This window comes from Coregonus clupeaformis, chromosome 1, assembly GCF_020615455.1.
Source record: "Coregonus clupeaformis isolate EN_2021a chromosome 1, ASM2061545v1, whole genome shotgun sequence".
Taxonomy (NCBI): Eukaryota; Metazoa; Chordata; class Actinopteri; order Salmoniformes; family Salmonidae; genus Coregonus; species Coregonus clupeaformis.
The window spans coordinates 47,365,415-47,391,389 of NC_059192.1; the positions used below are offsets into that span (position 1 = coordinate 47,365,415).

The 25,975-nt window shown below is 42.3% G+C and overlaps 1 protein-coding gene across 2 annotated transcripts in view; it reads left to right on the forward strand.

The window, feature by feature from the left end:
* The window catches only part of hspa12a (heat shock protein 12A), a 64,019-nt gene that overhangs the window by 6,995 nt on the left and 31,049 nt on the right, over positions 1-25,975 (forward strand). For both annotated transcript variants that reach the window (XM_041881590.2, XM_041881582.2), the window contains exons 2-7: positions 15,715-15,791; positions 16,033-16,163; positions 19,347-19,533; positions 20,490-20,594; positions 20,769-20,885; positions 23,334-23,505. In XM_041881590.2, coding sequence (XP_041737524.1) covers positions 15,715-15,791; positions 16,033-16,163; positions 19,347-19,533; positions 20,490-20,594; positions 20,769-20,885; positions 23,334-23,505 — 789 coding nt within the window. The remainder of the gene's footprint in view (positions 1-15,714; positions 15,792-16,032; positions 16,164-19,346; positions 19,534-20,489; positions 20,595-20,768; positions 20,886-23,333; positions 23,506-25,975) is intronic.

Sequence of the window (25,975 nt, forward strand, 5' to 3'; positions counted from 1 at the left end):
ACATTATTGTCTTCTTGCGGAAGTAAGCGGGGCATTCTTAGAGCACAACACCAGTAGTGTTACAACTCAAGTGCAGCTGCATGCTACAGCAGGGATAAAGTTGTTATCATATTAAACATGTACAGCATTTGTACGAGACCCTTGGGCTCTAGTATACAATTGCCCTTTTTATTTACTTAAGTGTATTGAAGCAAATTGCCTCACTTGTAGCCATTGTTGGGGGTTGGTGGCTGGGCAAGGGGTTCAGGCCAGAGGAGGATGTTAGGATGCAGTCAGAGGTGGTTTAAGGCCTCAGGCATTAGCGTCTCTGTTTGAGGTCAACCCAATGACTTGGAGTCCCTGAGACAGAGTGGGAGCGGGGCTGAATCTGATGGGCCAGGGCCAGACAGGAAGTTAACTTTCAGCGCCACAGAGGCCCTAAGGTCAAACAGATCCAATCGCTACTCCAAGACGAGACACACACCAGAGGGCCCACCACAACACAGGTGTATTCTCTCAATCAAAGATATCGTTCATGTCGTGACAATGGGTGACATGAATCACATTACAGGATCACATTGTTGTTATTGCGTAGAAGGAAATAAGTTGAATAGCTATTCTATATGTGAACTGTTTGGGTAACAGTTCACATTAGTTGGTTTAATACCAATAATGCTGTTATTACTATAGTAATAACATGGTTGCTACATTTTACACGAGTAATTGCTTAGACAATTGTAATTTTTATTTTATTTATTTTTATTTCACCTTTATTTAACCAGGTAAACCAGTTGAGAACAAGTTCTCATTTACAACTGCGACCTGGCCAAGATAAAGCAAGGCAGTGCGATAAAAACAACAACACAGAGTTACATATGGGGTAAAACAAAACAAAGTCAAAAATACAACAGAAATACATATAATATACAGTGTGCAAATTTAGCAAGTTATGGAGGTAAGGCAATAAAATAGGCTATAGTGCAAAATAATTACAATGTAGTATTAACACTGGAATGATGTGCAAGAGATGATGTGCAAATAGAGATACTGGGGTGCAAATGAGCAAAATAAATAACAATATAGGGATGAGGTAGTTGGGCGGGCTAATTTCAGATGGGCTGTGTACAGGTGCAGTGATCGGTAAGGTGCTCTGACAACTGATGCTTAAAGTTAGTGAGGGAGATAAGTGTCTCCAGCTTCAGAGATTTTTGCAATTTGTTCCAGTCATTGGCAGCAGAGAACTGGAAGGAATTGCGGCCAAAGGAGGTGTTGGCTTTGGGGATGACCAGTGAGATATACCCGCTGGAGCGCAGACTACGGGTGGGTGTTGCTATGGTGACCAATGAGCTAAGATAAGGTGGGGATTTGCCTAGCAGTGATTTATAGATGGCCTGGAGCCAGTGGGTTTGGCGACGAATATGTAGTGAGGACCAGCCAACAAGAGCGTACAGGTCACAGTGGTGGGTATTATATGGGGCTTTGGAGACAAAACGGATGGCACTGTGATAGACAACATCCAATTTGCTGAGTAGAGTGTTGGAGGCTATTTTGTAAATGACATCGCCGAAGTCAAGGATCGGTAGGATAGTCAGTTTTACGAGGGCATGTTTGGCAGCATGAGTGAAGGAGGCTTTGTTGCGAAATAGGAAACCGATTCTAGATTTAACTTTGGATTGGAGATTCTTAATGTGAGTCTGGAAGGAGAGTTTACAGTCTAACCAGACACCTAGATATTTGTAGTTGTCCACATACTCTAGGTCAGACCCGTCTAGAGTAGTGATTCTAGTCGGGTGGGCGGGTGCAAGCAGCGTTCGGTTGAAGAGCATGCATTTAGTTTTACTAGTGTTTAAGAGCAGTTGGAGGCTACTGAAGGAGTGTTGTATGGAATTGAAGCTCGTTTGGAGGTTTGTTAACACAGTGTCCAATGAAGGGCCAGATGTATACAAAATGGTGAAAATGGTAATAAGGAACATACTAGTGTATTTACAGTGTTACTACACAGGTATAAGAGCAACTTAATGCAAAGTGTCACCCATTGGGTAGGTGACAAATACCCTTGATAATCTCTAGTATATTATCACGTAACATGTACTTTGAGAGAATCCACCCTCTCAGCAAGGGATGTTCCTCTTCATAAAAATGGAGGTTGAAAATAATTACAATTGGAAGGCAAATAATCTGGGAAGGGACAAGAAGGCCCATGCTCATCATTATGTCATGACTAAGATATTGTCTTTGTTAACCCTCAAGAGGAGGCACCCATTCTGTTTTGGAGTAGGAGGCGCAGGGGGAGGGAGGCGCTTTTCACATGCCATTGGATTGTATATGTGAAAATAAGACCAAAACAGCTGTTAGACATCACCCAAGAGGCCCTTCATGAAAATACTGTAATCTCTGTCTGTATGTGTCTGTCTCTCTCCTCCATCAAACACAATGTACTCCACAGAAAGCTGTACTCTCTGTACTCTCACCACTGTACTCTTTGTACTCTCACCAGTTCAATGTTAGAAACCAAAGCCTACTGAAGCGCACGCCTATTTGATGTCCAATGAAGCCTAATTGGTTGCATATGTTTCAGTGGAATTACAAGAATGTAAACACTGAATGTGTTAGTGTTTCGTCACATCTCTCACTCCCATCCTAATGCTGTCAGATACAAGCTCTTCCACATACCACAGCAATGTCTACATCCCATAGCAATGTCTACTGTACATCCACCTTTCAAAGTGTTTGGTACTTGTGTTCCTTTGACAGATTTACGTAAGAACCTTTACTGAATGAATGTGTTGCTCTTAGCTACCTCAGTTCAAACAACAAAAAACAGCAAAAATTCAGGACAACCTAAATACTCACAAAAGTTGAATATATGGTGTGCTGTCTGATGTCTAGTTTAGATGGAATTACTTTAATAGGGTCGTTCCACCAATTCGGTACCTTTTGAGAAGTATAAGTGATTTCACCTAATTTTAACCTCCTCTGATAAAGAGCACATGTTCAACTTCATAAAAAACATGATTTCCCATCTCAAGAGGTGAAATATATTTTTTTTACTATAGTAAGTGCCTATTAAGTGCTAACTAAAATAACAGGGTTGATGATTTCATCTTATATCAGCCATAAATCATCTTGTGATAGGGGGAATGGATGCTTGTTGTGTTCAACAGGGAGTGGTAATTGAATGCAAGCTACACCCCACAAAAAATTAAATATTCTAGATTGTATATTTATGGGTTGACGTGTTATGCTCGACCCGTTCAGTTTTTCACCACAAAACACCAGAAAATTGCCAAAAAGAGTAGAACCAACTCACCTGATTTTACACAATGATTTGACTATTAGATGTTCCATTTTTCTTTTGAAATAAGTGTTGACTTTAAAATGAGGGACAGACGTAAATGACATTAAATAAATGATACTCTTCAGAAATGACTTTGTCAAAGCAACAAAATAACTAGTGCTTTACAATGATTGTGAAAACTTAACTTGGGTTAAGTGGGTTAATTCAAATGCTGAATTGTGGCACTTAGGAAGTCTGTATTCATATAAAAAAAAATATTGAATTGTCCATGTGGTCTATATTAACCTCTATGGGATCGGTGTCCCTTACACGGGACGGTTGTTGTTCAATATGCGATATGTGACTAGAATGGTGTTGTAAACAACAGCCAACATTATGGGACATAGATATGTCTTATATGGGCAGAAAGCTTAAATTCTTGTTAATCTAACTGTGGTGTCCAATTTACAGTAGCTATTGCAGCTAAAAAATACCATGCTATTGTTTGAGGATAGTGCACAACAACAAAACACTTTTATCACGGCAACTGGTTTGGTACATTCACCTCTGAAGGTAAATAATGTACATACATTCAGTAATCTTGCTCTGATTTGTCATCCTGAGGGTCCCAGAGATAAAATGTAGTGTAGTTTTGTTTGAAAAATCTATTTTTATATTCAAATGTAGGAACTGGGTTCTACAGTTTGACCTCTGACTCCACACCCACCCCGCCCAGCCATCTAGATGTGTGAAGGTTAGTGTCTTTTCTGTAGGGAAGCTAATGAGCCATCATTTATGACATTCCTGGGAGTGTGCAAACTTACATTTTGTATTACCATAGCATTTTTGTATATTCTGTATAGTTATGTACTTCAAAACCAATTCGGCACATTTGGGAAAACTCCTGGCAGACTTGATACAAAATATTGTGTGGCGATGTAATTTTTCACTGGATAAATCTGAAACCTTCCACACACACTGCTGCCATCTGGTGGACAACATCTAAATTACATATAGATTCCTACATCACTGTCTGGCCTTTCTCTTGCATTTCAAAGATGATGCAACAAACATTTTCACAAACTTTAAAGTGTTTCCTTTCAAACAATATCAAGCATATGCATATCCTTGCCATTTTAGGCAAAAATTGAAAAAAAGGGTCAGATCCTTATTAAAGGGCACTTCATTCAATATAACAGGTTTTTTTAATGGAAAATTGGTGCACAATTAATACTTATATATCAAAGGGACACAAAAGGCACTCTTTTCGTGGAACGACCCAATAAACACTTGGGCAGATTCTCAGCCGATTAAACTCAAAGCACCATCGCAATGTGTAACCCATGTGTTTAGTTTAACACTGAAATGGACGATAGCACGAAAGCACTGATAACAAGGGTCATGATAACATATAGTTTGATATCTTGGTCATGCGCTTCAATATGATTGCCAAATGGATGTTGTTGTTAGAGGATGCTTTTGAACGTGCAGTGTTAACATGCCTGCAATATGTACACAATGAGCAGCTATTTTGATCTGTTATGTATCAAATGGAATTGTCTTATTATCAGACACTGTCTTATTATTTCGCCGTGGCTTTGTTGTTATCAGGGTCTCCAACGTAGACGGAGGAAGGAAGGCCATTGTTCTTTGGAGATGTTTTATCAATTTCCTCAGTATGACCTAAACACTCTGCCCTTGTAGGAAACCAGGCTCACTCCTTTCTTTCAAATGCCTCTTACTATTGTTCCATATCCTTGTTGTAGTAGTAAGACCACACACTAAGGACCTTTACACTATTCTCATGTTTGATCTCAGTTATCTATCGAATGTGTGCTGTTGAAGCTTGGCTTACATGTAATTTTGAAGTGCTACATGTACTCACAAAATTGGGAATAGTGGACTAAAAAGAGAACCGAGGGAGGCTATAGGGCAGGGGTACTCAAATGCTATTTGAGAATGTCCGCTCACTCAAATTTCCTAGGTGGCAAGGGTCCGGATGGATATTCTAATTTATCGACGTAGTAACACCCCCCACCTCACAACCCATGCAACCCCAAACTGTTCGAGATGGGGATTTGGAGATGGGGATTTAACTCCAGACCGATCTAGAACAAGGTCTTCTCTCTCTAAAAGGCATGGAGCCGCTAGCTGGACATGTTTATTTTACTATACAACAGTTAAGCAGATGTCCCAACCTCCCCGTCTCCTCCGCTGTGTTTGTAGGATACCTGAGAGGGCATTCATGGGTACTTTCTCAGAGAAAACATGTGGTTTCTGTGTTGTACCTTGACCATTGGAAACATGCAATACAACACAATGGTTGGAAGCCCCTCCAATTTCTCACCAGTTATATTAGCTAGTTTTTCACTCCTCTCATACCATAGAGTTTATATTACTTGACATATAGGCCTACACCATTTTTTCTGCAGATAATATAGGGGAAAAGTTGAGCCATGCATACAGTGCATTCGGAAAGTATATAAACCCCTTGACTTTTTCCACATTTTGTTACGTTACAGCCTTATTCTAAAATGGATTAAATAATTTTTTCCCCTCATCAATCTACACATAATACCCCATAATGACAAAGCAAACACATCTTGTTTCTCATGGTCTGAGAGTCCTTTAGGTGCCTTTTGGCAAACTCCAAGTGGACTGTCATGTGCCTTTTACTGAGGAGTGGCTTCTGTCTGGCCACTCTACCATAAAGGCCTGATTGGTGGAGTGCTGCAGAGATGGTTGTCCTTCTGGAAGGTTCTCCCATCTCCATAGAGGAACTCTGGATCTCTATCAGAGTGACCATCGGGTTCTTGGTCACCTCCCTGACCAAGGCCCTTCTCCCCCGATTGTTCCATTTGGCCGGGTGGCCAGCTCTAGGAAGAGTCTTGGTGGTTCAGAAATTCTTCCATTTAAGAATGATGGAGGCCACTGTGTTCTTGGGGACCTTCAATAATGCAGAAATGTTTTGGTACCCTTCCCCAGATCTGTGCCTCGACACAATCCTGTCTCGGAGCTCTACGGACAATTCATTTGACCTCAGGGTTTGGTTTTTGCTCTGACATGCACTGTCAACTGTGGGACCTTATATAGACAGGTGTGTGCCTTTCCAAATCATGTCCAATCAATTGAATTTACCACAGGTGGACTCCAATCAAGTTGTAGATCAATGGAAACAGGATGCACCTGAGCTCAATTTCGAGTCTCATAGCAAAGGGTCTGAATACTTATTTTTAATACATTTTCAAAAATGTCTAAAAACCAGTTTTCTCGTTGTCATTATGGGCTATTGTGTGTAATCCATTTTAGAATAAGGCTGTAACGTAACAAAATGTGGAACAAGTCTAGGGGTCTGAATAATTTCCGAATGCACTGTATCTACTGCACCATAGCAGGTGAGGATATGCTGATCAAGTTAAACCTAGTTGTGTTCTATGGCAATCAGTTTACCCTTCACTCAGTGGATCAGAGGTTTATTTCTGTCTTATCTGCAGATTCTCCACTGCTGGGATACCGTTTCACCTTCAGCTGCAGTAGACGCAGATCTAAAGATTGGTCCAAGGCAGTTTTATATCAAATCAAATCAAATCAAATGTTATTTGCCACATGCGCCGAATACAACAGGTGTAGACATTACAGAGAAATGCTTACTTACAAGCCCTTAACCAACAAGAATAAAAGCAAATAACTAAATAGCAGCAGTAAAATAACAGTAGGGAGGCTATATACAGGGGGGTGCCGGTGCAGAGTCAATGTGCGGGGGCACCGGCTAGTCGAGGTAATTGAATATGTACATGTGGGTAGAGTTGAAGTGACTATGCATAAATAATAAACAGAGTAGCAGCAGCGTAAAAGAGGGGGATGGGGTGGGGGTGGGGTGGGGGGGGGGGGGTTGTGCAAATAGTCCGGGTAGCCATGATTAGCTGTTCAGGACTCTTATGGCTTGGGGGTAAAAGTTGAGAAGCCTTTTGGACCTAGACTTGGCGCTCTGGTACCGCTTGCCGTGCGGTAGCAGAGAGAACAGTCTAAGACTAGGGTGGCTGGAGTCTTTGACAATTTTGAGGGCCTTCCTCTGACACCGCCTGGTATAGAGGTCCTGGATGGCAGGAAGCTTGGCCCCAGTGATGTACTGGGCCGTACGCACTACCCTTTGTAGTGCCTTGCGGTCGGAGGCCGAGCAGTTGCCATACCAGGCGGTGATGCAACCAGTCAGGATGCTCTCGATGTGAGGATAGTGCATAGGATGTGAGGATTTGAAGACCCATGCCAAATCTTTTCAGTCTCCTGAGGGGGAATAGGCTTTGTCGTGCACTCTTCACGACTGTCTTGGTGTGTTTGGACCATGATAGTTCGTTGGTGATGTGGGCCATGGGGTCTAGGGTTTCTGGGATAATGGTGTTGATGTGAGCCATGACCAGCCTTTCAAAGCACTTCATGGCTACAGACGTGAGTGCTACGGGTCGGTAGTCATTTAGGCAGGTTATCTTAGTGTCCTTGGGCACAGGGACTATGGTGGTCTGCTTGAAACATGTTGGTATTACAGACTCAGTCAGGGACATGTTGAAAATGTCAGTGAAGACACTTGCCAGTTGGTCAGCACATGCTCGGAGTACACGTCCTGGTAATCCGTCTGGCCCTGCGGCCTTGTGAATGTTGACCTGCTTAAAAGTCTTACTCACATCGGCCACGGAGAGCGTGATCACATAGTCATCCGGAACAGCTGATGCTCTCATGCGTGCTTCTGTGTTGCTTGCCTCGAAGCGAGCATAGAAGTGATTTAGCTCGTCTGGTAGGCTTGTGTCACTGGGCAGCTCGTGACTGTGCTTCGCTTTGTAGTCTGTAATAGTTTTCATGCCCTGCCACATCCGACAAGCGTCAGAGCCGGTGTAGTATGATTCAATCTTAGTCCGGTATTGACTCTTTGCTTGTTTGATGGTTCGTCGGAGGGCATAGCGGGATTTCTTATAAGCATCCGGGTTAGAGTCCCGCTCCTTGAAAGCGGCAGCTCTACCCTTTAGCTCAGTGCGGATGTTGCCTGTAATCCATGGCTTCTGGTTGGGGTATGTACGTATGGTCACTGTGGGGATGACGTCATCGATGCACATATTGATGAAGCCAGTGACTGATGTGGTGTACTCCTCAATGCTATCTGAAGAATCCCGGAACATATTCCAGTCTGTGCTAGCAAAACAGTCCTGTAGCTTAGCATCTGCGTCATCTGACCACTTTTATATTAACCGAGTCACTAGTGCTTCCTGCTTTAGTTTTTGATTACAAGTAGGAATCAGGAGGATAGAGTTATGGTCAGATTTGCCAAATGGAGGGCGAGGGAGAGCTTTGTATGCGTCTCTGTGTGTGGAGTAAAGGTGGTCTAGAGTTTTCTTTCCTCTGGTTGCACATTTAACATGCTGGTAGAAATTTGGTAGAATGGATTTAAGTTTCCCTGCATTAAAGTCCCCGGCCACTAGGAGCGCTGCCTCTGGATGAGCGTTTTCCTGTTTACTTATGGCCTTATACAGCTCATTGAGTGCAATCTTAATGCCAGCATCGGTTTGTGGTGGTAGATAGACAGCCACGAAAAATATAGATGAAAAGTATCTTGGTAAACAGTGTAGTCTACAGCTTATCATGAGATACTCTACCTCAGGTGAGCAAAACCTCGAGACTTCCTTAGTATTGGATTTTGTGCACCAGCTGTTGTTTACAAATATACACAGACCGCCACCCCTTGTCTTACCGGAGTCAGCCGTTCTATCCTGCCGATTTAGCGCATATCCTGTCAGCTGTATGTTGTCCATGTCGTCGTTCAGCCATGACTCGGTGAAACATAAGATATTACAGTTTTTAATGTTCCGTTGGTAGGATAGTCGTAATCATAGGTCGTCCAATTTGTTTACAAGTGATTGAACATTGGCTAATAGAATTGATGGAAGAGGCAGTTTACTCGCTCGCCGTCGGATCCTTACAAGGCACCCCGACCTACGTCCACGATATCTCTGTCTCTTTCTCATGCGAATGACGGGGATTTGGGCCTTGTCAGGTGTCTGTAGGATATCCTTCGCGTCCGACTCGTTGAAGAAGAAATCTTCGTCCAATACGAGGTGAGTAATCGCTGTCCTGATATCCAGAAGCTCTTTTTGGTCATAAGAGATGGTGGCAGAAACATTATGTACAGAAAAAATTACAAATAACGCGAAAAAACACACATAATAGTGCAATTGGTTAGAGGGCTGTAAAACGGCAGCCATCTTCTCCGGCGCCATTCTCTATCAGCACCTTCCTCAGTGCTTCCTGCTACAGTAGACGTGGAGGGAAAATCTTTAACTTTTCATAATTTACAGGACTTATCACACAGGGATTGCATTTGTATATGCAAATATACCCAGTTTTACACACTTAGTGTGTAAGTGATGATGTGATTTTATATATATTTTTTTTAACAAGTTGCAGTTTTCACTAAATACTCTCTCTCTCTCTCTCTCTCTCTCTCTCTCTCTCTCTCTCTCTCTCTCTCTAACTCCCTCTCTCTCTAACTCCCTCTCTCTCTAACTCTCTCTCTCTCTCAGCTTCCCTCTGACTGCTTACTGTGCTGCCGCATGGCATGAATGGGACCTCAGATGAGGGAAGAAGTAGGACATTCTCTCAAAAGGAGAGCCGCCCAATCTAATTTTCCCTTCATCCACATGAATGTAGCCTTTTGATAGGGATTTTTTGTGTGGCACTGAATGTTTGTGGCAGTGAATGTAATGGGGCATTCTTTGCCTTTGTAGGTATTGTTGATTATGCCACAAATTGTGTCTGCTGTCCCAATCAGTGTCCACTTTCTGGAGAAACGGTTGATCTACACATTCTCTGATGTTTACAGTATCTATACATGCCAGTTGTACTATATAATGCATAAAAGTACAGTATGTCTTGAATTGATTACATGCACAAAACACATGCACTTGTCCTTTGTAGAATATCATTGTTGTCATTTAAGGCTGAAGTTATCCGTCTGTGTGCCTATGAGGCCTACCTTGTGATCTACTCTGGAACTGGTGCAACGGATTTCAAATAGATGTAATCAGACTTGCAAAGAGACAAAAATCTCACTTGTCTACGATTTTAAATTAACCTTTGAATGGGCTGTGGACTGTGGTACAGTATTAACATGCACTTGCTCACCAGATGTTAGTTATTTAACAAAAATGTTGTGTTTATTTTTGCGCTAAACGTAAAGAATGTTTTAAAAATGTGGTTTATTGCTCCAAGGACCTATTTCTATTATCTTAACATGCTTGGTCAGTTTTGCAGGATCCAAATATAATGATCTGTAGATTAGGTCTATTGGGCAAGACACACAGGTTAATTCTAACCTAAGCAAGACATGAGAAGGAGCATGTTGAAGTTAATCAGGCCTTGCACTGTGAGCTATTGAGTCCTCTGCTCCTGTCTTTAATGAAGGTAAAGTACAGTATATGATTGTATATAGGTCATACATTTTATAAAGGATGGGTTTCAACACTGTCATTGCATGGTAATGCACCGATCGTGATCTCGCTTCTTGATAAACCAGCAGATGATCCAAGATGGAGAAGTCCTTACCCTGTTCCTTTTTAATCATATTTTAGTGCTAGCCACTTTTTTGGTAATTGCATGCATCTCTGAAGAATAACAGCAGTACAAGGAATGTGTTTGCTCATTGTGTTTTATGCATCTTTTGGCTTTTTCTCGCTCTCATCTTCCCGTACAAGCAGCAATGAAATTACCGGTCTTTCAATCTTATAGTATGAAAATATGAGAAAATCTGAGACGATGTGAAGGACATTTCATGTGCGGCCATTTCTTTCCTTCCCCTCACACTTGAAGCTGTATTGAAGTGGTGGTGTGAGCCTAGCTATCTGGGCAGAGATGGCAAGGGGAGGCTCTGACATCATTTCTCAGGGGAGTGCCACAGGCCCAGAGGTTAAAAGCTTGGATTGGATTAGCCTCTTTTTTTCTTCATCACACAGGCACTCACTAAGAGTGGGCTATGATGATCACACTGGAAGAATCAACAATGTCATTAGAAAAATGAAAAGATGAAGAGCTTGTCGATGTACCCAGGCTTCTAGAGGTAGAAATAACCAGTTTTTAGGTGCACTTTGGAATTGGTACATTCTCGCTGTCTATTTTAAGCTATCCAAACCATTTGTGTTTTAAGGATTAAAATTACTATTGGATGACAACTTGTTAGTAAGGTATAGAGCCCTGCACGGGCATGAATTTTAAGCCCGAGCCCTACCCATGCCCGCGACATTCAGGCCCTACCCTGGCCCGATTGCTTCTGACAAGTCTATGGCCCTGCCCGAAACCCGAAATCAGAAATAACTTCCTCCGTTAGTAAATCCATTAGCTGCTCCTCTCTGTCTGTCACTCGCTCCCTACCACTGCTCGCTCTGCATGCGCTCTGCTCATGGCGGCTCTGGGTCTAACAGTATCCATAGCAATGGCTCCGCTTGGGCTGCTCTGCTCAATAAAGAGACATGAGAGAGCCGTTAACTGTTAGCTACTTTTTTGTCACTCACAAGGAACATTATTATTTTCAGTGAAATAATCTCTCCTGTTTTATATTTGACGAGGGGGAAGCACTTCTGACACCATGTGTAAGATTCTGTATTTATTTTCTTAGTTCACCTTGTGTTCTTGAACGTAGCCCTGTTTCTTTGTGTTCTTGAACGTAGCTCTGTCTTTCATTTTTGTTCATTGATTTCACCTTTGTTAGTTACTCACCTGGTCTCATCAGCTCCAGTTCATTCTGTTTGTGCCTTGTGAGGTATTGTTCATTTTGACTCTACTAAGCCTTTTCCTAGCTCGTTTGTGAGAATCAGTTATAGCCTTCAGTCCTAGTTTTGATTCACCTGCCTGCCTGTGACCACGATTCCTGCCTTATGCGAAGGCGAAATAGACACCTGCCGTGCTCTGCGCGTGAATCTACACCTTTTTCTTGTAATTAACTTTGACACCAGTTTTACATTCCTGTTCTTGCTGCTCATTTGTGGTATTGGAAAAACCTCCATTGTGCAGTCATAGATTGGGGCCTAGTTCTCCTGTATAAACCCATTCTGAGATCTGTACTGAGGGCCTGAAAAATGCAAAGAGTCGTCTGGGGAAAAAGAGGAATGTGACGAGAACAGGAAGTAAAAGCTCCTCCTGCAGAGAGGAGAAAAAAGTCCAGGCACAAAAAATGAGCCTCTGAAAAGGTTTTCAACTTTATAGATGCAGCACACATATCTGGCTGGAGGCCTGTCAGTCGCTTATGGAGGAGGAATGGCCCCTGACCTCCTCTGCTTCCTGTCAGAATGTGTGTAGAACATTCCAGGCAGCAGGACCACTCTGCTAGGATGTAGGGAGGGAGGGGAAACAGGATACTCTATCTATGGCTTCATCTAGCAGCTCTTTTTGTGGTGGCTCAATGTTTATTTTTGCACTCAGATTGTTAGAAGAAAATTATGTTGTGCTGTTGGGACTTGATTGTATTTTGACTATTAGAATTCAGGATTGTAGGCTATTCTAGGGCTTCTCCACTTCAGAGAGATTGGATTGAATAGTGAAGTGAGCTACCTTCATTGAAACAATGATTATTTAGCACTCATTCTGAAGAAACTTTGTTGGCAGTTGATAGGTTGAGCAAGAATAGAGCCCAACATTAACAATAGTGGGGGATGTTGAAGGACATCATTATTGTTATATAACATTACAGTTGTGTAAGTGTGAAGGCACCACACTATTAAATGAATGATGTATTTGCTGTTGCCAGTTATGTAAATGACTTACATTTATATTACCATCTCCACAATGTGATTGTCAGTGATTGATTGACTTCAAAACCGCTTTCTAGTTGACCTGTGTAAAGGATTTATTGGGTTATTCAAGGAAATTCTAAATAAATAAATAGAACATTCTCAACCAGATGCCCAAATCCACTTGCACTCAATAGTCTGAAAAAAAGGTATGCATTGATATTTTCAACTGCTTAAATGGGACTCAATACACGTTTTAATGACATTTCTCATGAATAATTTTATGCTGCCAGGTAAACAAACTACACAAACACAAATACAAAAAAACTCTGACTCCTTTAAATGACACTGCGCTCGAACACATTTACCACTAGAGCAATCATTTTACACCTCCAGTGTTGATTAGATTTTTATTGTTCTCTTTTAAAGTGGAAATCTGCATTTCAAACAAAAACCAAACAATAACCAAGCGACACCCCGCCAATGTTTTTGGTAACAGCTGAGGGTGGCGGCTGGAGAAATGTAAGCACTCTCAAATTCATAGACAGAGCAAATGATACAAGGGCTGACCATCCATGACATCAAAATTATAGTTTTAGTGTTTGTTTACTATTCTTATTTATTTATTTTTTGGGTTCTGACGCAGCCTGGCCTCAAAGACTAGACATAACATAGTAAATGTAAATCTGTGACACTCAAATGAGTATGATATGTTACGTTTCAGTCACGTGCACAGATAGGGCCCCCTTCCAGTCTCCAAAGTGCCTTTTAATTATTTTTTGAAAATACATTTTTGTCACTGTTGTTCGGATCCCACTGCCCACAAGTCATCGTCAAGTTCGTCACCCCCCACCCTGTCCGTTTGTTGCGCTTGTTGATCTGCCCTGTACGGAGCTCGTGCTCGTGGTTGTGCCTTTTTCCCAGTAGTCTGCCCTGTACGGAAATTGCACACGCCCGGTATCCAAACATGCATGGCTTGAGAGATGCGGTCACCGGTAGAGTGTGTGTAGCTAGCTAGCTAGTTTAAATATCAACAGTACTGCCACAGCAGCATAACATTTGATTAACACTTGATAACAATTGATTTAGCCTACATCATCATCAATATTCGGTCTGGTTGGCTGATATGTGCAGCAGAGAGAGGCAGAAAGACATAGAGAGGTAAATCACAATCAGTAAAATAAATCAAGCTAGCTAACTAGAAGATTTACAGCAATCATCATCATCAATGATCAGCTGATAGCCCAGCCTCTTTTCCCGATTGCACTATAACTAGCTTGCTTACAATTTGTGATGATGAGTGAGTGTGTTGGTCCAGAAAAATAAATAGGCATATGCTCAAAAAGTTGAACATAGAGGCATTTGGTATGTTATGAATTTTGAGATATGAATTGGGGGTGGGGGGGGGGACCTGCCCCCTGAAAGGTCTGTGCATGGCCCTGTTACGTTTGGTATGGTAACTTAAACCCAAAGGTTGTGCGTTCGAATCACATCACGGACAACTTTAGCTAATTAGCAACTTTGCAACTACTTACTACTTTTTAGCTATTGCAACTACTTAGCATGTTAGCTAATCCTTCCCCTAACCCTAACTCCTAACCCTAACCTTAACCGTAACCTTAACCCCCTAACCCCTAGCCTAGCTAGCATTAGCCACCTAGCCACCTAGCTAACATTAGCCACAACAAATTGGAATTCATAACATACTGTATCATATGTATTGCAAATTTGTAACATATTGTACGAATTGCAATTGCAATTTGTAACATATCATAACAATTGTAATTCATAGCATATCACACAAAATTGATGATGGACATCCACAAATTAATAAATACCATACAAAACGTAACATATCATACTAAATGGAGGGAGTCAGATTTACATTTGCTGTGTTACGTCTACGTCCAGGTTGCAGCACGACAGTAAGAGCTAAGCTCATGCGGCCTTTATAAGTGATGTTCTCCAAGAATCAATGTGTATATCATTCATTGAAATTAAAAGTCCAAAAATGGATGTAGGAAATGCAGATTGCCCCTCTAAAATAAGACTCAAGGTTATGATTTTAGGATGGGGGTATGGGGGAAGGGGTGGAGAAGATGGAGTCTATCCACAGGTGGTCCGTAATTCCATACAGTAATTACCAAGCAAAGTGCATTGTGGGATTCGGGCCACTCAGCCACTCTGTAAGGGCGAGAAAAGGACAAGCGATGTGGAAAACGGACAGATAACATGATGTCCCGTTGAGAAACCATCCCCAGACACTTAAAACTGTAGAGGAAGCACTATTATTGTGCATTGACAAAGGGCCTTTTCATAAGTGCTGCAGTGTTAAGTGAAGCTAATGAAAGTGGTGGCAAATGGACAAATACCATCTTTAATTCAATTCAAATGGTGTTTTGTTTAAAAGGCAGGTGCATCAGCCGTTTTCTCTTAAATGAAGAGTTGTTATATAGTTAGGAGCTTCAAATAAAAGATTAGAATGGGAATATTCTTTGTAGTGTATTATCAGAGGATGACTGAACAATCAAAACTAAGATCACAGCTGCACAATTTCTATGAATTGTTGTGAAATAGGGAGTGACAATATACTAATGGACATACAGTATGTCCTTAATCTCATTATTTTGATTGAGCTATCTGTTGTTTGTTGTTGTTTTACCACTCATGTTGTATCTACTTCTCTCTCCTCAGCTGCAATGGCAACTCCCTCTCCAGCAAAGAGCATGGGTGACCCTGGCATCACCCCACTGTCACCCTCACACATTCAGGTAAGAAACATACCATGGAATATTCTGTGTGGAGATAAGTGCCGAATGAAGTCAAACAACTCCATTACTTTGTTATGAGAGATTGGTAGGCGAGATTGGTAGGCGAGATTGGAATGAGAGATTCACCACACGTCTTTTTAACTCATCAACTAGCCATCGGCTTTTCCATCCAGAATAATTCACACATCTCCTTAAACGTTCTCCATTTGTTGACTCCAGTTTTCTGTCCTCTCCACCTCAGCAAAATGACACGGACTCGAATGCCAACACGGGACCTTCGTTCGTTGTGGTGGTTGCTATCGACTTTGGCACCACTTCCAGCGGCTATGCTTACGCCTTCACTAAGGAGCCAGAATGCATTCACACCATGAGGTGAGCCAAGCCAACGCTGCAATGCAGTCCCTGGTAGCAGGAGGAGAGAGAGCGATTGAAGGAGTCATAGGGAGGTGCGCTCAGGTCAGGCTGTTCTTTTCTGTAGCAGTTGTCTGGCAGGTGATGCAGAAGAGATAGCTAATAATGATAAGAATGCATAGTGCTACTTTCTGTTCTTAGCCCTTATCTAGGCGTAATCATACCAGAAGGGTTGCTGATAGCCAGGTTAAAGTTGTTCATCAAAGTATTGCTCCTCAAATTCATTGTCATCAAATGGAGATGTATAGGGCACAGAGGCTTCTAACTGAATTCCAATGATTGTCTTTAGAAGTCAGATGAAACAGTGTTTGCTCCCTCTCACCACTTATATGCCTCATTGGCAGTCGTCATGGCCCCAGTCAGTGTAATGGTCCTGTTAGCGCTGGGAGGGGGAGCTGGTTCACTGAGCTGAGGAACCAGCTGGACTACAGTCCTGAGATCCTCTGACCCATAAAACACTAAGTTCAACTCTCTCCCCTGTGTGTGCCAGGCACCAGGGCCAACCTCCATACAGTACATTGCAGTCCCTCACAAAACTGACAGGTGTTTATATGGTTTCATGCACTAGTTTTAGGGGCCCTATTTGAACTTTGAGTTCATGGATATCTTAGAGAAGGGGTGGCCAATCTTATCGGTAAAAGGCCAGTGTGGTTGCAGGTTTTTGTTGATTTTAATAATTGTTCAATTCATAGCTAAACTTGTTGATTTAACTGGCAATCACCAATAGTTATAAGGAGTTTTCCATAGAGAAACCATGTCTGTAAACTCTATATACAACTTGTTACAGTTTTATGCATGACTCTCGATCAAAATCAGCACTTTCCCTCTTGCAAAATATGAACTGAAAACAGGTAACACTTTCTAGCACCGAAAAATCACAGTCAACGGTGAAACTCTTAAATTCTGTAGCAGTTTTAAAACGTTGGTTGGTTAGACTAGTAGGTAGAACAGTAACACTAGCCCCTACACAGAGATGTAGAAATTATGTCCTGAATAACATACAACTCTTTCTATGTCTTTGTTCTAAATAAAATCATTAATGTCACATCCTTAGGGTGATGAAACACAGAGACACACAGAGAGACCCAGACTGAGAGAAGCATCTATTGGGGAATCCTCTCCTGTCATTAACTCCAGACATCAGATAACAGTTGAGCAATATATTTTTACAAGTACTACTAGACCTTGCAGTGAAAACACCCAGAGCTCTAAGATTATTTAGTTTGGATTTAACCATCTTCTCCAAATCCTTACATAAACATTGGCTTCTCAGGATGAGCCCTCAGACTGGATCTGTAAAGTTTGCCCATACCTCAAATGAACTCTTTTGGGGTGCTGTAACATTTTAGTTTTCACATGATAGAGATTTCAGGGTAGAACTCCTCTTTGAATAGAGGAGGAATGCATTGGTGTATTGATAGTGAGCATCAGCAATTTGCGTCTCTATGACATAGACATTAGTATTCATCCCCTGTCCTCACTGTAGCTGGCCCTCACAATGGAGCAGGAATCCAATTGCATAGCTAAACACTCAAACCAATAGAAAACCAACTTGAGACAAAAACAGCTATTCCGAAATGGCTGCCAGTTCCTGAAGTTCCTCAATAACTTCCCAACACTCTTACTCTTTCAACTGACAATATTTTTTGGTGTGTTGATTTTTTTAGATAGAATTTCTGCTCCTGCTAAGTTTTGCAGTAAGCCATCCTTTATTTAGTAATATGTACTGTATGTGCACTAAGGCTTTTAGATTGTGATTGTCAGAGATCTGACCTCTGGCTACCCACTGCTCTAAATGCCAGTCTTACAGACTGTACGCACAGTGAAAATAAATGCATAATTTACAGACTCTCAGTCCTTAATGCATTATTCAGTGAGCTGTTAATTCAGTAAGGCATATTCCAGTCCAGACCATGTAAGGTCATGTTATACAGTAGGCTAGCTATTTTTCACCTGTCATGTTCGTACATGTAGATCAGTTTAGCTATACTGTGAAATTATTTGCATTCAGCAAAAAGTTTAAATCACAACCATGTTTTAATTTCTGTTACAATGACTAACACGCAGATGCAGTCACATTGAGGCTATGTTGTTGCAATGTTGAATCATGTGACAGAATGAGTTTTGAATAAATAGGCTTCAGGTCTGGATTGTTGGATTGTATCAAATTACCATGTTAATTAGTAACCAAGCATAGATTAGGGCTTTATAGAGCATGATCATGAAACACTATGATGTGATTTGGAGTGGAGCAGAATTTTCAAAGAGGATCATGATACCCATAGGGTTGTGGACATACCATCTAGCATGATGATGAATATGGTCATGGTGATGACAATGATCATAATGATGATGATGAAGAACATCTGAACTATCAATGATAAACTCGGATTGTGCGCAAAAGAGCCCAAGATAATCTCCATCATAATTTAGATTAGCAGTGAGCATCCAGTGGTTTCCCCCAAATGTTCCAAATGAGTCCATCACAGCAGGCTTCTCCCCCAGTGAGACAGACCCATAATCTCATCAGGGCACTTAGCAAACATATACTCATCTCCAAGGAAACCAAACTAATTATAGTTAGCCTTCATTTGCCCAGAACTAGTGTAGCTCAATTAGCGTGTAGGTCAGGTTCAGAAAGCCATTAGACTGACAACGAGGCACTGATGAGGACACACTACTTGAATGTGTGTGATTAACCTTGGACATGTCTGTTGTCTTTTAGTTCAGGTTGGAATATTGACAGGATACATCAATGCTTTTATGCATTCCATCTTATTGAGCCATATTGAACCCTTTGACAAAAATAGAGAAAATGCACTGTAGGGAATTGTCTGGGCCTTTAATAATTGACCAGTATCATTCGCAAGTAGGCCTACTTAGTTTTCAACCAGTTGTTTCAACAGATGAAAGATAGATCCCACTGGGCACACACTGGTTGAATCAACGTAATTTGTCAACGTATTGTGACGTGGAATCAACGTGGAAAATACATTGGATTTGAAAAAAAGTCATCAACCAGTACTGTTTTCATCTCATTTGAACCAGCGTTGTAAACATTGAAATTAGGGTAAAACTTCAACTTAAATACATTGACTTAACCAAGTTGTTCATTGGTTTAAATGTTTTGTGGTCATTCCCCAGACGCTGGGAGGGCGGCGACCCCGGAGTGTCCAATCAGAAGACGCCTACCACCATCCTCCTGACCCCGGACAGGAAGTTCCATAGTTTTGGCTACGCAGCACGTGACTTCTACCACGACCTGGACACTACCGAGTCCAAGCACTGGCTCTACCTGGAGAAGTTCAAAATGAAACTCCATACAACTGCGGTAAACACACACTTCCCTTATTACTCTCTGTCTGCCCTTGTGCAGGGCTGGCAGCTTGGTAGCCCTTGATCAAGACTCTCAGTTCCATTACATTACACAAAGAGTCATTGGACGAAGGCGTCTGCTATACGGGGGAGTTTTGTTAAGAGCCCTGATGCTCGGTTTGAACATTAACACGCATCACTTGTGGTACGGTTTTGGAAGCATAAGGACCTTATCTTTCATATCAGTGAGAAATAATAATAAATACATAAAACGTTAAATTGTTACACAGGGTTAGGGTTAGTGTTCCCATACAGCCATATCTCCATGTTAGTGTTTATGGAAAACAGACGGAAGACAGAGTCGACTACCTGTGCTAATTAGCTATCTGCGTCTCCTAACACCTGTGTGTAAATGTAAGACTGAAAAATACTGTCGGCTGCAACTGTATTAAAGCCGGTTAAAACAGTGTACAGTAAGTGTATGTTTTGCATTTATGAAGTTATTTTGATGTGATATGAAACTAAAGGGATTTATGTTTCTAGAACCGTACCGCAATTGAGAATCGATTCACGTTTAGATGGCGTATTTGGCTGTTTTGGCTTCCAGAGCCAATTCGCCCTTTAAACAGAACATGTAAGGTCCTTGGACTATAAGGAGTAACGTTAGGCTCCTTTAGTCCATTATTGGGCTAGCAGCTTGGCTGCCCTGAGCTGACGTTGCAGCAAGCTCTTGAAGTGCTGTGTTCTGTGCCAAGTAAGAGATAACACCGCCAGTAACTGTTGGCTCAGGCTACTGTTATTGCACATATTTTACCATAGAGGTACAAATTGACATTATTTGGATAAGGCTGAGTATGTTGACTGGATCTGTCTTAGTATTTATCAGTAGATGTTTGTTGGGTGTTTAAATTAAAAGATTACGATAATGTTGAACTTTAGTTTTGTCTGTCATCACTTCTTACCCCCAATCAGAATCTCTCCATCGACACAGAACTCCATGCAGCCAATGGGAAGAGAGTAAAAGCTATTGATATTTTTGCATACGCTCTGGCGTTCTTCAAGGAGCAAGCACTAAAGGTAAAGTATTACCAGGTTCTACCTCATGGTATATTACATGCAAAAAAACATGAGTTTCATATTGAATGCATGTATCTTATATGAATTAGAAATAGCTCTTAATGCTCAGCGATAGTGCTGATGTTATGGTGGGTCAGGGAACAGAGATGCCATGTTTGATGTGATCCGGTGCAGGAGTTGAGTGACCAGGCGGGTGCAGAGTTTGACAATGCAGACATCAGATGGGTCATCACAGTGCCAGCCATCTGGAAAATGCCAGCCAAGCAGTTCATGAGGGAGGCGGCCTACAAGGTGGGTTGGCCCCTGTCAATCAACACATGTCCATGTGCACACGCATGCAATCACACAGGGAGGCACATATGCTCATGCATGCATATACACACACAGACACGCATTGTAAGGTTGAAAGTCAAATATTCCTTGTTTCAAATTACTGTCTGCTGTATTCTGCTCAAACCATCTATCCCCCTCAGCGTAAATGATGCGTCCATACAGTCTCGCCACTAGCTCTCGTTTGGCAGAGGTACTGCAAGTACTTGGGAGAGAAAGTGATGACGGTGCATGATTAGCTTTACCACCCTGGCTGCTGCTGCTGCTGTGATGTATTACCTATAGGAGAGAGGTTGGTGGCTGCTGTGGAGCTGCAGTGCCAGACAGTGACGACTACCCTCCCCCTCTCGCTCTCTCTCGCTCTCTTTCCTGTGTGGGGGCAGAGAGAGAAAGACTGATCCACCACGACTGCAGTAGAGGAGAGGACAGAGAGGAGAGGGAGGGCAGCTGGAGGCAGCCACCAGGGAGAGGGATAATTTCATCACTAAGAGTCGTCCCAAGAGAGAGAATTTGAGGATAAGACAGTGGGACAAGGGATAGCAGGGAGAGTGTGCATACTGAGGATGAGAATAGAGGAAGAGAATGAAGTGTCTATTGTGAGAATTCTCAATAGACTGTGAGGGGAGAGGAAAATAAATATGACGAATACCTTGGTTCTACAGATCCCTACAAGACAGTATACTGTAACTCCAATGTATACTATTCCACAATACAGACATGCCAGCTTACAGCAGAGTAAGAGTGGGTGTGTGAGGAGGGAGGGGTGGAGGAGTGGGTGTGTGAGGAGGGAGGGGTGGTGGAGTGAGTGTGTGAGGAGGGAGGGGGTGGTGGAGTGGGTGTGTGAGGAGGGAGGGGTGGTGGAGTGGGTGTGTGAGGAGGGAGGGGGTGGTGGAGTGGGTGTGTGAGGAGGGAGGGCTGGAGGAATGGGTGTGTGAGGAGGGAGGGCTGGAGGAATGGGTGTGTGAGGAGGGAGGGGGTGGTGGGAGTGAGTGTGTGAGGAGGGAGGGGTGGTGGAGTGGGTGTGTGAGGAGGGAGGGGTGGTGGAGTGGGTGTGTGAGGAGGGAGGGGTGGTGGAGTGGGTGTGTGAGGAGGGAGGGGTGGTGGAGTGGGTGTGTGAGGAGGGAGGGGTGGTGGAGTGGGTGTGTGAGGAGGGAGGGCTGGAGGAATGGGTGTGTGAGGAGGGAGGGGTGGAGGAGTGAGTGTGTGAGGAGGGAGGGGTGGTGGAGTGGGTGTGTGAGGAGGGAGGGCTGGAGGAATGGGTGTGTGAGGGGGGAGGGGTGGAGGAGTGAGTGTGTGAGGAGGGAGGGGTGGTGGAGTGGGTGTGTGAGGAGGGAGGGCTGGAGGAATGGATGTGTGAGGGGGGAGGGGTGGAGGTACAGTACATTAGTATGTGTGAGAGAGGGTCTCATGGGTGTGGCAGTCTGTCTGAGGCTGCGGCCGCCGGATAGTGACACCACCCTCCCCTCTGCAGTGAACAAAGAGGATGGGCTGGAGAGAGAGAAGGAGGAGAGAGGGGAGAGAGAAATAGAAGGAGACAGGGAAGGAGAGATGGAGGAGAGGTTAAGACAGAGTGAGAGAGCGTGAGATATAGAGGGAGAGGAGAGACATAGAGGGAGAGGAGAGACGGAGAGGAGAGAGGCTCTTTAGACTGCGCATCTGCAGTGACTCAGCATCCTCTGGCTGGATCATTTATTACTGGTACTGGGAGAAACGGGACACCCCTACCTAACCCACGTCTCCCTCTCCTCCTTTCCTCTTCACTCTCCTCGACTCCTTCACCGCAACATGCAGATCTCACAGAGCAGAGGAATGTGATGCAATGTTCAGCTTTTATACTTTGCCTGTCTTTTTCTGTGTATATTGTGGACAGAAACACAAACCAGCCAGCACAGCATGTGTTGATTGATAGGTCTTCAAGTTAAGGCATTGTTTCAAGAAATGTAATAGCTTTTGGGAATTCCTTTTATGTTAGGATTGCATGATTTATCCCTTATTCAAATCTGTGGCCTGCCCATGAGGCCAATATTTTTCCAAAAGCTATTTATCATTTAGTAGTGAACTAGATTCTGTTTTAGATTAATGATGGTCGTGTTAAATTGTTCCTTTTCAGCTGTATATGGTATTTACACAGTATTGTATTACCGTATAAGGGTATGTAGATGTTGTAACTTTGATGTTACAAAATTAATTCAGCAAATAGTTTGATACTGACAGCCTTATTGTCTTGCTTTCTATTTTGAGGTATCTTGAATCCTTAGCATACCCTGAATACTTACCAATGAGGGATGTTCATAGTAACTTACAAGACAGTTATTCACAATGCTGGATTTATTGGGGTCATCTTTTTGAGACCTGTTAAGGAAAAAGCTGATGTCCTGTATTTCCTGTCTGTGCTCTGCCATCCTCTAGGCTGGTCTGGTTCCCCGTGACAACCCAGAGCAGCTGATCATTGCCCTTGAGCCCGAGGCAGCCTCCATCTACTGCCGCAAGCTCCGCCTCCACCAGATGATTGACATTGGCACCAAGACCAACCAGAATGGTTTCAGCCCCACTGAGAATGTGGGGGCAGGGATGACCCAGGGTAAATCCCACCCCAGTCACCCCACAGGCCAATCAGAATATGAGCATCACATTGAACATCACAATAATATACCATGGTAACATTTTGCATCCCCCATGTGGCGATTTCATACAGTATGTGCCTCTCAAACTAATCTTGGACTATAGATTGGTTATTGGACGACAAGCATGCTTATATATATATATTTTTTTTTTGGGGGGGTCATTTAACAGACGCTCTTATCTAGAGCGACTTACATTTAGTGAGTGCACACATTATTTTTTTTATTTATTTTTTTATTTTTTTCATACCCTCCGTGGAAATCGAACCCACAACCCAGGCGTTGCAAACGCCATGCTCTACCAACTGAGCTACATCCATGCCGGCCATTCCCTCCCCTACCCTGGACGACGCTGGGCCAATTGTGCGCCGCCCCATGGGTCTCCCGGTCACGGCCGGCCATGACAGAGCCTGGATTGGAACCAGGATCTCTAGTGGCACTGCGCCACTCGGGAGGCTTATCATTCCAAAAAGTGTAAAATCTGTGTTTTTGTCTGTAGAATCATTCTGGATAACTTTTTCACGATGGTGAGGTAGTGGTGGCCGGGGAAAACCGTCTTCCCGCTCAAGTCAGGTCACAGATTTCTGCAGTGATATTGTAGGTTTGTTATAGTGATATTGTACGTTTATGTAAAATGCTGCTAATAGTCAAACAACCAGTGCCTTCAATTAATCTTAAACATACATTTCCTCTCAACGGATAATGTGTATGGGACAATATCCTCAACCCTAACATAACTTTTATTTTCATATTCAGACACAAAAAATGCATGGACAAATACAAATCATCACACTCCATGTCTATTTGCTTTTGTTTCTTTTTCCTAAAATGTTCACGAGCCCTTGAATACAATGGGAAAATTGGCCTATAACTTTTTGTATTCAGGATGTAGCATGGGAACTGTACTGATATCTGAATGTACAAAAGGTCATTCAAATACTAAATAATGCCACATTAGAACTGGTCCATATTATCCAATGAAATCCAATCTCATATTTGACAGCATGTGAATCACCAATCGCAAATGACCATAAACTCCCTCAAGCCTTTCCTCTCTCTCACTCATCAAGTCAAATCAAATTTTATTTGGCACATACACGTGTTAAGCAGATGTTATTGCGGGTGTAGCGAATTGCTTGTAATTCTTGCTCCGACAGTGCAGTAGTATCTAACAAGTAATATCTAACAATTTCACAACAAATACCCAATACACACAAATCTAAATAAGGAATGGAATTTAAGAATATATACATATATGGACAAGCAATGACAGAGTGGCATGGACTTAGATACAGTAGAATATTATAGAATACAGTATATACATATGAGATGAGTAGTGCAAGATATGTAAACATTATTAAATCATCAATCTTTTGTTTCGGGAAAGAGTTTTGGTTCTCCATAGATCATCTAAACCAGAGATTGAGAAGCTTAGTGCCCTTCAGTCCTATCTCTCTATGCTGTTGACTAGGGATAGGACAAAACGACACTCACAGAAACATTCACTTGCATGAATGGAAATGATTCATCTCCCATTTATTTTAGTTTAACAGCTCACCTTATGCGAATTAAGGAGGTTGAACTTCTATACAGAAGCTGAAGGCTATTTTATGTCCCTCAAAGCAATGTTTCCTCCATAATATTCTCCATCCCGAGTTCTATCAAAGAAAGACAGATGGTAATAATGTGTCATTTATTTCCATTTTCTCTTTTAGAGAGTGTATCAACGTCTTTCAAAAGTCATTTATAGAGATTGTTGATCTTTGACAGCAGGGGACTGTGTATTTCACCTATAGTGTTGGTTCAATTGAAGCATTGTGTCATCGACATATTCACTGAGGCTTGTGAATAGTAATAGTGTTCAAAGAAGACCTATGTAATAGGAGCTGGGAGCCCATGGAACATGGATTGAATCCATTCTCCCAGGTGTCTGTGACCTTGGTGAGAGGCTGCCATTTATCCAATGCGTCAATTTAAAACGATAGGCTCCATTCCTTGAATGCCAAGTATTTTATGTCAAACCGATAATTAGCTGAATGTGATTCATTTGTTATGGTTATATAGTAGTACTGTAGCTTTAGTTTGAATTCGATATGATTCGCCCACACATAAGAACTGAGATGAGAGATGATATACTGTACTGTATTCATTAGTATTGTTGATGCTGAATACTCACTGCAACAATATGAGAACAGTATTTGCTCTGTAACTAGACACTTGTTACCTTACGGTTCTTGGATGAAGTTAATTGATTTGATGCAATGTTCATTGCCTCCATCATGGTTTACAATGCTAATCTCATGCTGTTATAGAGCGGAAGGCTATTGGTGTCTCTTTGGAGCAGATGTGTTCCTATGTTTTTCTTTTATAAACTCTCTAATGACCTGCTTTAGTCTGCGTCTGGTCAGTTTAGGTCTGGGCCTAAAGCTA